Below are 15805 nucleotides of genomic sequence, written 5' to 3' on the forward strand. Positions count from 1 at the left end.
AAATAACACAAAAACAACATATCAGATGTTGAAGCTTCTTCGTCTTCTTCTCTTGCCTTCTCCCTTTAGGGCTTGCCAAAGCAGATCGTCTGCCTCCATATCATCCTATCCCTGCTATTGTCCTCTGTTAACCAAACCCTCTGCATACGCCCCTTCACTGCATCCACTCTGAGGTCTTCCTCTCTTCCTCCTGCCTGGTCCAAAATGCTCATACTGAGCTGTCCCTCTGATGCACTCCAAAACCTAACATCTTCAACTCTGCCACTTCCAGCTCAGCCATTGCATTACATCACTACCAACTTCACACTTCCATTTTAGATACTCAACAAAACCTAAACCCAAGTAAATGACATCATCATGATGTTTATCAACTTCCTCTGTTAGGCCAGGCTTTCTGCTTCAGCGTGCGTGTATGTCGGTTATTCATGCAGTGAGCACCACCTACTCCCGTCAGAGTCAGAGACTTTATATTAAGATGCACAAGAGCTGCAGAACGTTTTTGTTTTGTCAATTAATGTTCATCGTGCATCATCAGTAAAATAAATATGTTACATTATTGCTCGATGTGCTCTCTGTGCTGCTGTTTATTCCTAACATCACATCAGCACATTAGAAACTTTCTAAAGCGAGACACATTTCAACATTAAATATTACTCAGTGTTTCAAGTGTGACTCTGCCCCATAACCTAACGAACGAGACTTGTTGCCAGATCAAAGTGAAATAAAGTGTTTGATTGGAAATTTTTGGCAATAAATAGCCTCAAGATCATAACGATCCGTTTTCTAATCTGACCTCTATTAGCTGCAGTTTGAGCAGCGTAGAGGAGACTTAGCAGGATGAGGATCAAACATTAAAAACATTTCTGCATGACCAACTGGATCCATACAAATTCCAGTGAAAATGTGACACACAGTTTGCACTGCTTCAACTTTACAGCTGGGATTCATTTGGTTTTATCAGTACGATATGGCTCATTAGGTTCCTTGTATAAAATGTATTCCTGCAGCAGATAATATATATAGCACTTAGAGCTTACTGTAAATAAAAAAAGTCTGTGAAAGTGTGTTGTTTCCAGATGATTTAAGTCAAAGCTCTGAACATAACCTGCTACAGACAGTTCTGTGTTCAGAATAAGTTTTGAGAAATTACTGAGAACTTGATTTGCAGCTTAACATAGCGTGCTAACCCATCAATCGTGTTCTATAGTACAGTATACGCCTTTGGTTAAAGAAGAGAGAAGCCATGTGATCCTCCTTGATGATGTCAGATACACTTTCATATGACCATCACTATTAAACACTAAATGATATATACTGAGCAGGGATAAGATTATGACCACTGACAGGTGAAATGAATAACTGATTATCTCTTCATCATGGCACCTGTTCATGGGTGGGACATATTAGGGAGTGTTAGAAGCAGGAAAGATGGGCAACCGTAAGGATTTGGGCCAGTTTGACATGGAGCCAGACTGTGATGGGTAGATGGCTAGTTCTCAAAAACTGCAGCTTTTGTGGGGTGTTGCCAGTCTGCAGTGGTCAGTATCTATCAAAAGTGAAGGAACGGTGATGAACCAGGGACAGGGTCATGGGGCCTAGGCTCATTGATGCATGTGGGGTGAGGACCAAAGGCTGGCCTGTGTGGTTGGATCCATCAGAAAACTGTAACGCTGGTTCTGATAGAAAAGTGTGAGAATACACAGAGCATCACAGTTTGTTGCATGTGTGGCTGCATAACCCCTTAACCCTTTGTTAAAACCAAAACCCCCAACGATGTTCATATGAGCATCAGAACTACACCATGGACCAATGGAAGGTCTGATGAATCACACTATCTTTTACATCACTTGGGTGTTCGGGTGCTTCGCTTGCCTGGTGAACACCCGGAAGCAGAATGCACGATGGGAATAAGCTACCCAAAGAAACCTTGGGTCCTGCCATTCACATGGATGTTACTTTGACACGTAGCACCCACCTGAGCATTATTTCAGACCACGTACACCCTTTCGTGGAAACAGTGCTCCTTGGTGGCTGAGGCCTCTTTCAGCAGGATAATGGGCCCTGTCACAGAGCAAAAGTGGTTCATGAATGGTTATAGGAACCCAACAACGAGTTTGAGGGGTGTACTTCACCTCCAAATTCTCTGATCTCAATCCAATCAAGAATCTGTGGGATTTGCTGGACAAACAAGTCCGACCTTGCAACTTACCGGACTTAAAAGATCTGTTTGCTAACATTTTGGTGCAGATTCCACAGCTCACCTTCAGGGGTCTATTGAAGTCCAAGCATCGATGGGGCCAGGCCAACACACTATTAAACACTTCATAATGTAATGCCTGATTGTGTGTGTGTGTGTGTGTATATATATATATGTATATACACAATTGGCTAATATATATTGGCTATTCAGACCTGTACCACCTTCAAGGTGGAAACATTTGACACATCTTGAGATGAAAAACAGCTGAAACCGTGTATTAAACACTAAGAAGAAAACATATTTTCTTCTTCTTCAAAAAGAAATCTAATTTTTTTAACATTTGATATAAAATATCTGCATTATTTTTATTTATATATAAGCTTCAAATGTGTTGGAAGTCATTGCATTCTGTTTTTATGGGCACATATTGCAGATACAGCGTCCCAACTTTTTTGGAAACAGTCTCGTATTAGCAGGAGTGGAAAATGCTGCAGGAGCTTTTTCTGTGCTAATTACTCACTGAGCCATCGCAGGAATGACACAACAATGAGTTTCTTAAAAAGTGATGATCTAGGATTTTTACCCCTATTCTCCCTAAATGTTAGGGGACAGTAATTGGGGGCTAAATATGGTTGGTGGGTGTTTTTTTTTTTGTTTTTTTTTTACATAGAGCCACCAATTAAGCCACATGTTGTAAAGATTCGTGTCATGTGTTGGAGTTGCTCTCTCTCATCTGCATTGGGCTGAAACAAGATGCGTAATATCCTCAGAGAAAACGACCTCGGAGATCATTTTTCTTTGGTGGGAAAACAAAAGAGCACGAGTTGTTCTGCTTTGCAGTTTTTGCCTTTATTTTTGTTCGTGAGACAAATCTGCAAGTTTTTTGTTTTTTTTAACACATTTCTGCTAAGAAGAATAGACAGGCGTTTCATCCTCACAGCTAAATGGACTGGTTTCAGAGATGAGAAAAGGAAGTGTGAAACGGCCAGTCACCCGAATCCACATCCATTTTGCCTCCCACAGGCAGGAAAATGTGAACAATATAAAACATAAAAGACCGAGTGGACGTTATTTTCCCTCTAAACAAACTGTCTTTTTGAAGCCTCATTTTGCTAACTGACAATATATACTGTACTGTATCTGTATACCAGGAGCACTCACCAGTTCATTCCTCCTATCTCATTTTACTCCCTAATGATGGCTTTTATCTTCCACAGCCAGACACTTTTTATGCCCCACCTGCCCTTTACATTTTCAGCCTTGGCCTTTAGTCAGTGTTAGTCTGGTGAATATCATCGAGGGTGGAGTGCTTAGCCACTCAGGGTTTTTTTTTCCTCTAGCACATTATAAAGAAATGCCTGAATGTACAGTTTTAATTAGGAAAAAAGCACGGCTCCAACTGTGTTTATGCAGGTGCTTCTGAGTGAAACATCTGAGGGCGAAAAACATGAAGGAAGCGCAGCTTTGTGCTCCAGCAATACGATACTATTTATTCATTCAGCCGTCCTTGACTTTGACGAGGTTTCGAAGCCACTGAAATGCTAATTTTTTCACTAAATGGTGCAAAGCTTTCATGTAAGGAGTCCAGAAAACACAGTGCGGGAAATGCAGTCGTGAAACTTGCTTCCCGACGAAGCCTGTGCGTGCATTAATAGGGTTTCTCTCCAGTTCTCACACCTCTTCCTTCCCCCCCCCTTCCCCTCTTTGACCCACCTCACCATTATGTGTATGTATGTGCTTAATCAGGCGCAGCCCACCTCCACCTTCCATCGCTCTGCCATATGGTTCACAGTTTTGCATCATTTGATATGCAGCGCTTTAAGAAAGTGTTTGTTGCTGCTGAATTTTTTTACACATTCACTGCTGTCAGACGTTGCAGCTTGAATTAAGACAGCGAGGTGATGAACAAGAGGCCCAAAATAAGCTCTAATCACAAAGCAATTCAAAGTTAGCAGTTTGGAGGTTCAAAAAGCCAAGGAACTTGACAACTATTTCCAAGCCGAATTTATTGCAGAAGGATTGACTCAAACTTTCCCTGTGCTACTTTTCATGCCCAATTTCTATATAATTATCTTGTCTTGTACTAGAAAGTCTTAAAAAAGAAAAACATGCTGTTCCTGAGTGGTGTTTTTATGATAAACAAGGCTAACCTACATGTCGGCAACAAATGCAGAGCTTCTCTGTGTGTCTTGTTTATGAGTGGGGAGGCAGCATATGCTGCTCTTCGCTGGCAGCCTTTCCCACTGCGATCCTCTCCCACTCTCCTCTCCCGCCTTAAATACTTCTCGCCAATCACCTTGAGAGTACGCGAGGCGTCTTTGATTTATTGTACCGGCCGGGCTGCTTCTCCATCTTCGACCCCGACTTGTCACAAGGCAGCTATAATTGGGAGATGCTCGTGACCCACCTAACACAGCAGCCCAGTCGGAGGGGGTGGCATCCTTGGGAATTCTCCATCTCTCTCGCTCTCTATCGCTGGCATTTTTTTCTTTTCTCCCTCTTTCTTTCTTTTTCTTCCAGGAAAAGTAGGACACCCAGCAGCACTATTAATTGTTTTGCCCTTTATATCTCAAAAACAGTAGAGAGAACAAGAGCGAGAAAAGGGTGGGTGAAGAAGTAAAGGACGCAGCCTCAATGTCTTTGCCCTCTTCTTGCTTTGCAGGAGGCCTCGGCTAGCTTCGCCGAGTGGGAGAGGCTGATGAAGAGCCTGGGGTCGGGGGCTGCTACGACGGACACCCCCTTCACTGAAGTCATGGGCCTGGTCACGCAGATGTACAAGCAAACAGCCATCGCCAAGGTAAAGGAAGACCAGCTGCTGTTATATCTTACATACAGGAATACCTTTGAAAGATGAAGCAGGGGATTTTTCTATTGTGTGGGGTATTCAAAGCCCCATAGGGCCGCATTGTTGTCCAAATGATCAATGAGCAACACTGTTGCTCTGGTGGCATGTTACTTCATTACCATGAACACACATACTGTAGTTTATCAATCCCACACACACCATCCATTCTCACAAATGCACCACAGTCCGAAAATAGTCCCCATCAGAGACGCTATAACCTGTTGTTTGACTAATGGATTTTAAATATTACCTCTCCAGCTGGTTTTTTTTAATTAGTTAGCATTTTTAATCCATAAAACTGTTGCACCAATCGTGGCCTTGCATACACACAGAATAAGTTATGAGTGAGATCATCCAACTGGATGACGGATATCCAGCAGTTCTTCTGCATATGTGTTGTTCTGTGGTGTTACTATGAAGAAAACAGCTTTCTGAATATTAGCATTATAGGTATTGGCTCAGAGCAGGCCGAAAACTAATTTTCCCGCAGTGTAATATTATTCAAGGTTTTTTTCAAAAGTCCTAAAAAGTTACATTTTAATTAAAAAATAAAGTTTTTGAAAAGTATTTCATTTTTTTAGGTGTTTTAAGACTAGTAGTTAAAATCAAAGCCAATGAGATTTCATTATGCAAATCATTTTTTAAAACTTTTGCTGTTTTTAATGTTATTTGTTTGAAGTCCTTCTACACATTTATTTACAGACTAGGGATCACAAGCCTAACAGAGCAGGGGTAGACAACTGCAGGCCTCGAGTGGCAGTGTCCTGCAGGTTTTAGATGTCACCCTGGGACAACACACCTGAATCAGATGATTAGTTCATTACCAGGCCTCTGGAGAACTTCAAGACACGTTGAGGAGGTCATTTAGCCACTGAAATCAGCTGTGTTGGATCAAGGACACATCTAAAGGCTGCAGGACCTTAAGGCCTGGAGTTCCCCACCCCTGATCTAGGACATTGGTTTGTCATCACTACCAGTAAGAAGAGTAATGCAGGCTGTACCAAGAAAACAGCGAATATCAGATATTATATCAGCTTGTTTATGATTTATGACTGAGCCTACACCATAAGCCAATCCAACAGTTTTAGAGTCTATATTTTTTGTCTAACCAAAAGTCAATAATTAAAAGAAGAGCATCAAATACTATATTGTAATGATTATTGCACTGCTATGTGCCGACTTTTCAGGCTAACAAATGTCAATAACTTTGTTTCTGATCTGTTTCTTATCTGGCATGATGTGTTAGCTTACTTTGCTTCTATTTAAGTTTTTTGTCCTCACCTTATCCATTAAACCATCACAGCACATGCCTGCCCCACCCTGAGCCTGGTTCTCCTGGAGGTTTCTTCCTGTTAAAAGTCTGTGAAGGTTCTCAGTCATCCAGGTCATCGTAGTCAAAGGAGATTGCAAAGAAAAGTGTCTGGACTTCTTTAAGTTGCTTGAAGACGTTTCGCCTCTTATCCGAGAAGCTTCTTCAGTTCGAAGGTCAAATGGTGGGGAGTCCCAGATTTAAACCTAGTGGGAGTGTCCCCCCCACAGAGTAATTAATTAATTCGCATGATAAGGTGGGGCCAGGTTTCACAATGAACTCACCCGAAACCCTGGTTGATTGGGACCCACACCCATTCTCACACCTTGGCTCAGGCGATTAGAGGATCAGCAGGGGGTCCTTTTGTCCCTCTGTGGGGGGATACTCCCACTAGTTTTAAATCTGGGACTCCCCACCATTTGACCTTAGAACTGAAGAAGCTTCTCGGAAGAGAGGCGAAACGTCTTCAAGCAACTTAAAGAAGTCCAGACACTTTTCTTTGCAATCTCCTTTGACGTCCTGTTAAAAGGGTGTTTTTCCTTCCCACTGTTGCCATGTGTTTGCTCATAGGGCAGGCTTGGCTAACTTCAGGTCTGGAGGTCCGGTGTCCTGCAGGTTTTAGATCTCACCCTGGGTTTACACACCTGAATCAAATAATTAGTTCATTACCAGGCCTCTGGAGAACTTCAAGACATGTTGAGGAGGTCATTTAGCCATTTAAATAAGCTATGTTGGATCAAGGACACATCTAAAACCTGCAGGACACCAGCCCTTGGGGCCTGGGTTTGGACACCCCTGTGATAGGGGTTCATGTTATTGCTTCTGTATTATTGTAGGGTTTTTACTGACTGTTGTTTGGTGCAGTCTTCTGTTGGTGCAAGTCTACTTCCAGCGTTTACTGTTGTGACCACTAGCCCTGCTGTAGTGGCTACAGGCTGTACAAATGTAAACTTTTCAGCACCCCTGAAAACACAACCTTGGTTTCAATATGACCACTAAGCATTCATACATTTATTTAACACTGTGGTTCGAGTTTCAGAACATAGAAGGGAAGCACACTGAATGTGATTTGAGAAAAACAGGAAAATCTGTTTAAATCAGTATCAAGAAAATGTGGTTAAATCGATCATTCTTGTTCTTCTCTGAAAGAGCTGAAAGAGCTGACAGTTTAGGAAAAGTTTAAAGACCGCTTTGACATTTAGGAAAGAGAACATTAATACTACTAACATGTCTGTCTATTCTGTATGATGCTAGACCTGGAAATAGTATCTATTGGGAGTTCATCACTGAGGTTTCATTTTTCATTTGAACAGTAATGAACAGAGACTAACAGAAAACACTAAATTAATGTGAAGTATTTGAAATTACTATCATTTTAAATATTTTACATTGTTACTGATTTCTACTGCTAGAAAATCGTGATCGTAGTGGGCTTCAGTGGACATGGAGGTGAAGGGAACAGAGGTGAGATGTTTGGTAGATTTGGTGTTTTAAGGAGAGAAATGCAGAAAGCCAGATGTCGTGGATTTTGTGAGAGGGTCGAAGGTAATGTATAAGAGTGGAGGAAGGTGCACACAGGTGGACTACATCTTATGCAGAAGGTGCGAATTTAAAGAGATAGGAGACTGCAAGGTTGTGGCAGGTGGGAATATAGATGGGCATCATTAGATAATAGTCTGTAAGAAAGTATTCATAACTGCAAATCCCTATTTATATCTACAGTGGGGCAAAAAAGTATTTAGTCAGCCACCGATTGTGCAAGTTCCCCCACCTAAAATGATGACAGAGGTCAGTAATTTGCACCAGAGGTACACTTCAACTGTGAGAGACAGAATGTGAAAAAAAAATCCATGAATCCACATGGTAGGATTTGTAAAGAATTTATTCGTAAATCAGGGTGGAAAATAAGTATTTGGGCAATAACAAAAATACAACTCAATACTTTGTAACATAACCTTTGTTGGCAATAACAGAGGTCAAACGTTTACTATAGGTCTTTACCAGGTTTGCACACACAGTAGCTGGTATTTTGGCCCATTCCTCCATGCAGATCTTCTCGAGAGCAGTGATGTTTTGGGGCTGTCGCCGAGCAACACGGACTTTCAACTCCCGCCACAGATTTTCTATGGGGTTGAGGTCTGGAGACTGGCTAGGCCACTCCAGGACTTTCAAATGCTTCTTACGGAGCCACTCCTTTGTTGCCCGGGCGGTGTGTTTTGGATCATTGTCATGTTGGAAGACCCAGCCTCGTTTCATCTTCAAAGTTCTCACTGATGGAAGGAGGTTTTGGCTCAAAATCTCACGATACATGTCCCCATTCATTCTGTCCTTAACACGGATCAGTCGTCCTGTCCCCTTGGCAGAAAAACAGCCCCATAGCATGATGTTTCCACCCCCATGCTTCACAGTAGGTATGGTGTTCTTGGGATGCAACTCAGTATTCTTCTTCCTCCAAACACAACGAGTTGAGTTTATACCAAAAAGTTCTACTTTGGTTTCATCTGACCACATGACATTCTCCCAATCCTCTGCTGTATCATCCATGTGCTCTCTGGCAAACTTCAGACGGGCCTGGACATGCACTGGCTTCAGCAGCGGAACACGTCTGGCACTGCGGGATTTGATTCCCTGCCGTTGTAGTGTGTTACTGATGGTGACCTTTGTTACTTTGGTCCCAGCTCTCTGCAGGTCATTCACCAGGTCCCCCCGTGTGGTTCTGGGATCTTTGCTCACCGTTCTCATGATCATTTTGACCCCACGGGATGAGATCTTGCGTGGAGCCCCAGATCGAGGGAGATTATCAGTGGTCTTGTATGTCTTCCATTTTCTGATGATTGCTCCCACAGTTGATTTTTTCACACCAAGCTGCTTGCCTATTGTAGATTCACTCTTCCCAGTCTGGTGCAGGTCTACAATACTTTTCCTGGTGTCCTTCGAAAGCTCTTTGGTCTTGGCCATGGCGGAGTTTGGAGTCTGACTGTTTGAGGCTGTGGACAGGTGTCTTTTATACAGATGATGAGTTCAAACAGGTGCCATTCATACAGGTAACGAGTGGGGGACAGAAAAGCTTCTTACAGAAGACGTTACAGGTCTGTGAGAGCCAGAGATTTTCCTTGTTTGAGGTGACCAAATACTTATTTTCCACCCTGATTTACGAATAAATTCTTTACAAATCCTACCATGTGCATTCATGGATTTTTTTTTTCACATTCTGTCTCTCACAGTTGAAGTGTACCTCTGGTGCAAATTACTGACCTCTGTCATCATTTTAAGTGGGGGAACTTGCACAATCGATGGCTGACTAAATACTTTTTTGCCCCACTGTATCTATACTCTACTTCATAACCAGGTGGGATTTCATCTGTGATTTGGCTCTGAGCCCCTTCTTGTTTGCAGTGGTGGTGGACAGGGTGACAGTCGCTGTTTCTTGTCCTGCCTCCCTCCTCTCACCCCCAGCAGGTTGTGGCAGGTGGCTGGCCCTCTCTGAGCCTGGTTCTACCAGAGATACTTCCTGTTTAAAAGGGAGTTTTTCCTTCCACTTTTGCCAACTACTTGCTCATCTGATTGTTGGGGTTTTCTCTGTATTATTGCTAGGTCTTTATCTTATAATATAAAGCGCCTTGAGGTGACTTGATGCTATATAAATGATTAATTTAATTTAATTAAACTGAATGAGATTGAATTGAAATCAATAACTGTTTCGATTGTTTTCCCTAGTGTAGAGTTGTCTACCTTCCCCTTATCTTTAAGGTGACTTTCCTCTGCCACACCTCATAAAAATAAGTTATGTGCAGCTGGTGGGTGGGGCTTCTGTCCTGACAATGGCCATGGTGGTGTATCTGTTCTCATTGACATCATACAGATGTAAGAGTAGGAAAAAACTGCAAAACAGGGTATTTCTTGAACACAAGCTTGCTTCATAATTTGATACTTAGTATTTACCATTGTAACAATATGTGGCTATAACTGAAAATAGGAAAATACATTGTTGTTCACATTAACCTTCAAATATCTCACAAGCAACAAACCCAGAGCCATACATTATATCACCCAAATAGCTTAAAAATTAGCTCGATGTTGTTGTTTTTTTATTAATTTTCCTATTTCAGGAAATGGTGAATTGATGGCACAGCATCATTCTCAGAGCGCTTGGCCAACCACTCAGTGAGATCTCATGGGAAAATCATTGCCATGGTAACAGAACCTAATGGTTGCCAGTGAAAGCACTTAGACAAAGTAGGGAGTTATAACTGAGGTATTATTTTGTTGCGTCCAGCCTGGCATGATTACCCCTTATATCAAAGTTACACACCGCACTAAAATAGCATCTCTGTGATGTTGTTGCTATGGAAACTCGGTCGGCTCTCTGAAGTGACTTCTTTTTTTCTTTTTAATGAGAGCAATATGGGAAGGTGGCATTTAGTCTAAGGAAGGCCGGCGGGGGAGGGGGGTCAGAGCAACTAGTGTTGAGAATCTAACATTTCCTGTTCGTCAGTGGAAGCATTTTTACACTAATATAGCTTTCAACCTCTGTTCCGCTTCTAGCCTCTTACTAAGAGAACAGGCAGTTCCCTAGTCTCTTATATTTGTAGCTGAGCAAACAGTTCCACCAGATATAGTATCCCTCTCCAATCATCTGCCATGTTCGAGGGCTGGCATTCCTCTCAATTAGCCCAGCGCCCTCAGCCATGAGGAGTGTGGCCCCGAGGTTAACGAAGAGCGGAGATAACCACTGAACGCAATCATCGACACGCTACCCGCTCAGCCTGCCTCCAAGCTTGGATCTCTTTTGCGCTTGGTGTTGTTTGCTGATTGGATTTCTGCTCAGTTTAGCCTAACACTGGACCTCCTTTCATTACAAAGCCCCCACCCACACCGACCTGCTCTCCCACCTCAAAGCCGATACTGCCGGCCTAGTCTCATTTCCTCTGCTACTGGTTCACACTTTCTCTACTTCCGAGAAAGAGAGAAAAAAAAAAAGAGAAAGCTTGCTTTATTCTTTTTTTGGATCATCGAGAGGGGTGGAACGGTATGATAGATTCACACATCTATGTCACTCTGACAAGCATCACGGCCCCTGCCTGCCAGTCCGCCTGGCGACGAAGCTGCCAAACGCCTTTGGGGTATTTTTGTTGCTTTACCCGCCAAGCATCTGCTCCCAATTACCCAGAGAGGACAGCTCTGATGCTGGACTTTAAAGCAAGCTAACGGGCCGCTTCAGACAGCCGAGAAGTTTGTGCACTAATTAAACTCAGCGGAAGGAAGACTGCGAAGCCGAGCCGTCAGTAATGAGGACCCCCCAGATCAGAACAGGGTCGGGCAGGCCTGGCGGAGAGATTCATTATCAGGCGCATCGGCTAATTATCAGCAAGGCGAAGCAGAGGTTCTCCCACCAGAGCATCAGGTGTGTGATGGCTGCAGAGGTTGTCAGCTTGCAGGAGGTGCGGAGATTATAGGGTGGGCTTCACACCACAGAGAAAGGGCCTGTCTCCAAAAACCGTCTAGTAAGGGCTCTGTTTGACTCAACTCAAACCTCAGAATTTCTCACTAGTTGGTGCTATTCTTGGCTGCTTTATGGCCCGGGGCTCTGAAATGAGCCGAGTGCGGATGCTCAATGACACGCTCGTACAGCTCTTGCAGAAGGTAGCGGGGAGCAGGCCACAGCCATCACAGTGTGATCGCTGGGCACCAGCGCACGGTGAAATGATAGATACAGATACCTGCAGGCTACAGTTACCTCACTGTGCCGCTTCCTTTTTAGGTTGTTAGACTCACACCGTCAATCAAGGTCAGAGGCTTTAGCAGAAAACAAACAAAAGTGCATTAAACTTGGACTGTGATGTTTTTAGGGGGGGTTAAGCATTGTTACCATTTGACTTCATAAATCAGAAGCCTGACATGAAGGAGGGAAAAAAATGTGGTTATGCAAAAAGTAAAATGAGCAAAAACTTTTATATCCTGCATTAATTCCAGGCTTCAGCTGTCACTTTTGACAGGTAATAATTCTTAGGAGTGTTTGCAAGTCCTGAATATGTTCACATATAAAATCTCCTAAAATATCAGCCCAGTCAAATACGTGATGATAGTTACATTATTAGGAAATAATAATGCAATAATAATAAAGTGCTATGGCCTCAATAAAGCTGGCGATAAAAGTTCAAACTGTCAGTTTGTAAACCCGTTAGTAGGGCTGCTACAAACGATTATTTTGATAGTCGACTAGTCACCGATTATTTTTGCGATTAGTCGACTAATCAGATCATGCATCCATTGGACGTAAAACTTATTGCATCAGCATGCATCTGCTCTTATATAACTATCATTAGCTTACAGCTTTAAGTGTTTAAGGTGCTAACTAAAAATAAAGACAAGTTGATAGTTTGTTAAATTTTAATGACATTTGAAGATTGTTTCGGTGAAGTTTAATAAACTCAGCCGTCTGCTCCTTGCTATCTAAAATATAACGGGACACCGGAGTATATTCTCGAACATCTCACACTTCTGATAATCAGTTGTCTGCTTGACGTTTATTAGCTGTGTAAAAACTACAGCTTTAATCTCATCCAAACTGATTTACTCAGGAACAAATAAAACACTGAAAAAAGCCAAACAATAACATTTTTTAGTTATCTAAGTGACTTATATTACATGTTTAACCTGAGTAACGAAAGACCGTGGGGGGTTTGAAATTGATTTGCTGGGAGTTCAGTGTTCTCATCGGCTCTAGTGAGCCTTGAACCCCGGTTTGCTATCGAGCTAGTGGGTAACAGAAGTCTCCGAAAACGTCAGAGCGCTTTTGAAAATATGTGATGTCTTGATAAACTGAGCAGATATTTGAGGTTTACACAGCTACATTCTTGTCTGAAAATATGTTAAAAGTTTATTTTGTGATCCAGAAAGAATAATAAGAGTAACATTAAAACTAACTAGCTGCCGCCATTGTTGGAAACTGGAATTGGCTGGGCCACGCTATGAATTCTGGGATAGGTTGGGCCACGAAGGATACACCCGACCCATCCTTCAAATCTCGGGAAATGAAGGGCGCTTTTGTCGGCCGCATTTGTCGGAGTCTTCTAATTTGGACAGGCTTCGTCGCGTCGCTGTAACGTAATCGGCCTACAAATGCGGGCACAGGAAGATGCGGTTCCTGAATTTGGACACAGCTACGATACCGGACACAGCTTCTTCTTCTTCGGGGTTTAACGGCAGCTGGCAACCTGGTACATGCAGTGCTGTCATCTTCTGTTTCAGTCCGTTATTACACTCTTAAATCCTACTACTTATTCCTGCGTCTTTTGGGATCTTACAAAGCTTCAAACGACACGTCAACTATTAAATTAGTTGGCGATAATTTTGATAGTCGACATAATCGCGACTAGTCGACTAATCGTGGCAGCCCTAACCGTTAATATTGCTGCTTCATCATCTGACTTTGTGTAAATGACACCATTAATATCTACACATAGTGTATGATATATATATATACCAGTGATAGGCCAATATCAGCTGGTGAGATCAGTTTTGGCAATAGGTGACATAAAAGGTCTTTATTTTATTATTTTTTTGTAAATCCTGGCTGTTCATGTATGAAAAGGTGAGTTTTGCTTGTTTGTTATTGTCACCAAAATTAAAAAACAGAAAATCCAAAAACACACCAAGCATAAGCCAAGTTGTGAGTTATTGATTTGACTCTTGGTATCTCAGAGCTGACAAATGCGCCCCAGTCGCTCAGTGTGCACTTTCCTTTTAAAGTCTGGATCCCTGGCATTCAATAGAGAATCGATCACACGGAAAGGATGCCGCGGTGATTAATTGACTTCTTCACTGATCTCGCCGCTTCCTCTGTGTGTGGTCGACTGGTGAAGTGATGGATTCAGTAGCTCTCTTTCATCTGTGTCTATTTTTGTGTGTGTGTGTGTGTGTGTGTGGCCAGGCGGGAGCTGTGAAGGACTACATTAAGATGATGCTGGAGGCAGAGCAGCTGAAGTTCCTGGTGTTCGCCCACCACCTCACCATGCTGCAGGCCTGCACCGAGGCCGTCATCGAGGCCAAGGTAACCTCGGGCACTCTGCGGGCAACTGGAGCTTCTAAAATGTGTTAAAGCGGCAGTAAGCAACGGCTGTGGTGGTGCCTGTAGGATGTGTAGCAACACTGGCGAGAGGTGTGTGAATTATTTGAAATTCTAAAAGCTGCTAGCTCAGGTTCAAGTATAATTAATTTTGTAGTATGCTGCTGCTTCTCCTGGAAATCTCCATACAGAACAGTCTGTTCCATATCTCACACGCTAGCTCCAAACTCAGTGACCCACTCGGGCCTCCACTCAAACTCCCCAGCCGTACTTTAATATTCCCCAGGAAGCAGTATGCACCTCACATACTATTGGGTATATACTCAGCGCAGTCAGGAGTATATTAGCATGTAGTTTCTGACACAGCCTGTGCAGCATGCCCATATTAACATCCTACAATGTAACATATATGTACATATATATATATATATATATATATATATATATATATATATATATATATATATATATATTAGGGGTGCAACGATACTCGTATCGATATTGAACCGTTCGATACAGTGCTTTCGGTTCGGTACGCATACTGTATACACATATATATACACACATATATATATGGCCCATTGTACCCAAGCAAGCACCTCCCACTCCCCACATCCTCACCACACACATATACACACACGTGAAAATTAGTAACATATAGCAATGAATTAATAATATCAATCTGGTTGTTCAGTCTGACGTCACTAGCCGTGTCTGGACCTAAACTCCGCTGCAGGTCCATATATCAAACGATCACTATGGCATTACTGAGAGCCTGCTCTACCAGGTGTAACAATTGAGTTTAACATCCAGGCATCCATGAAAACGGAATTTATGACATTTAACGGAGTTAGAAGTTAGCAGGGAGTTAGCTCGCTAGCATCCATCTAAATACAATATAGCATGTCCTGACTGCGGGGTTTTGGAAACAAATTAAAACGTACAGCTCTGCTATCACTTCCAACATAAATGAAGACAGAAAACTAAACAGCAGTGACGTTTGTAGGGTTACTGAAGTTGGGCTAGCTGGTATATAATGATGTGCTACGTGACCGCTAGCGACACAGCTATGTTAGCATAATATAAACAAGCTAACTTTTTTTCCACTCGATAAAAGTTAACGTGAGGGTTCTCAGTGGTCAGGAACAAATGTAATCGCATGGCAGGATGCTGTAAAAGGACCAAACTTCAGCCAGGAGAACAACTGAGATAATCCATCCACAATACGAGGTTAGTCATTCATATACTGCTGCATGGGCTGGGCTGTAGTTACATCCTAAGGTTTTAAAAACTGAGCTTAAATAAATGATTAGCAGTAATAAAAGCCGAGGGAGGTCAACAGTGATCACTGACTGTTTTAGGAGCTTTTTGAGATTAAATAGA

At 42.5% G+C, this 15805-nt stretch overlaps 1 protein-coding gene across 3 annotated transcripts in view; it reads left to right on the forward strand.

The window, feature by feature from the left end:
- Positions 1 to 15805, forward strand: part of zranb3 (zinc finger, RAN-binding domain containing 3) — a 127097-nt gene that overhangs the window by 29255 nt on the left and 82037 nt on the right. For all 3 annotated transcript variants that reach the window (XM_040051589.1, XM_040051591.1, XM_040051590.1), the window contains exons 8-9: positions 4863 to 4997; positions 14288 to 14407. In XM_040051589.1, coding sequence (XP_039907523.1) covers positions 4863 to 4997; positions 14288 to 14407 — 255 coding nt within the window. The remainder of the gene's footprint in view (positions 1 to 4862; positions 4998 to 14287; positions 14408 to 15805) is intronic.

This window comes from Simochromis diagramma, unplaced genomic scaffold, assembly GCF_900408965.1.
Source record: "Simochromis diagramma unplaced genomic scaffold, fSimDia1.1 OVJJ01000107.1, whole genome shotgun sequence".
NCBI lineage: Eukaryota > Metazoa > Chordata > Actinopteri > Cichliformes > Cichlidae > Simochromis > Simochromis diagramma.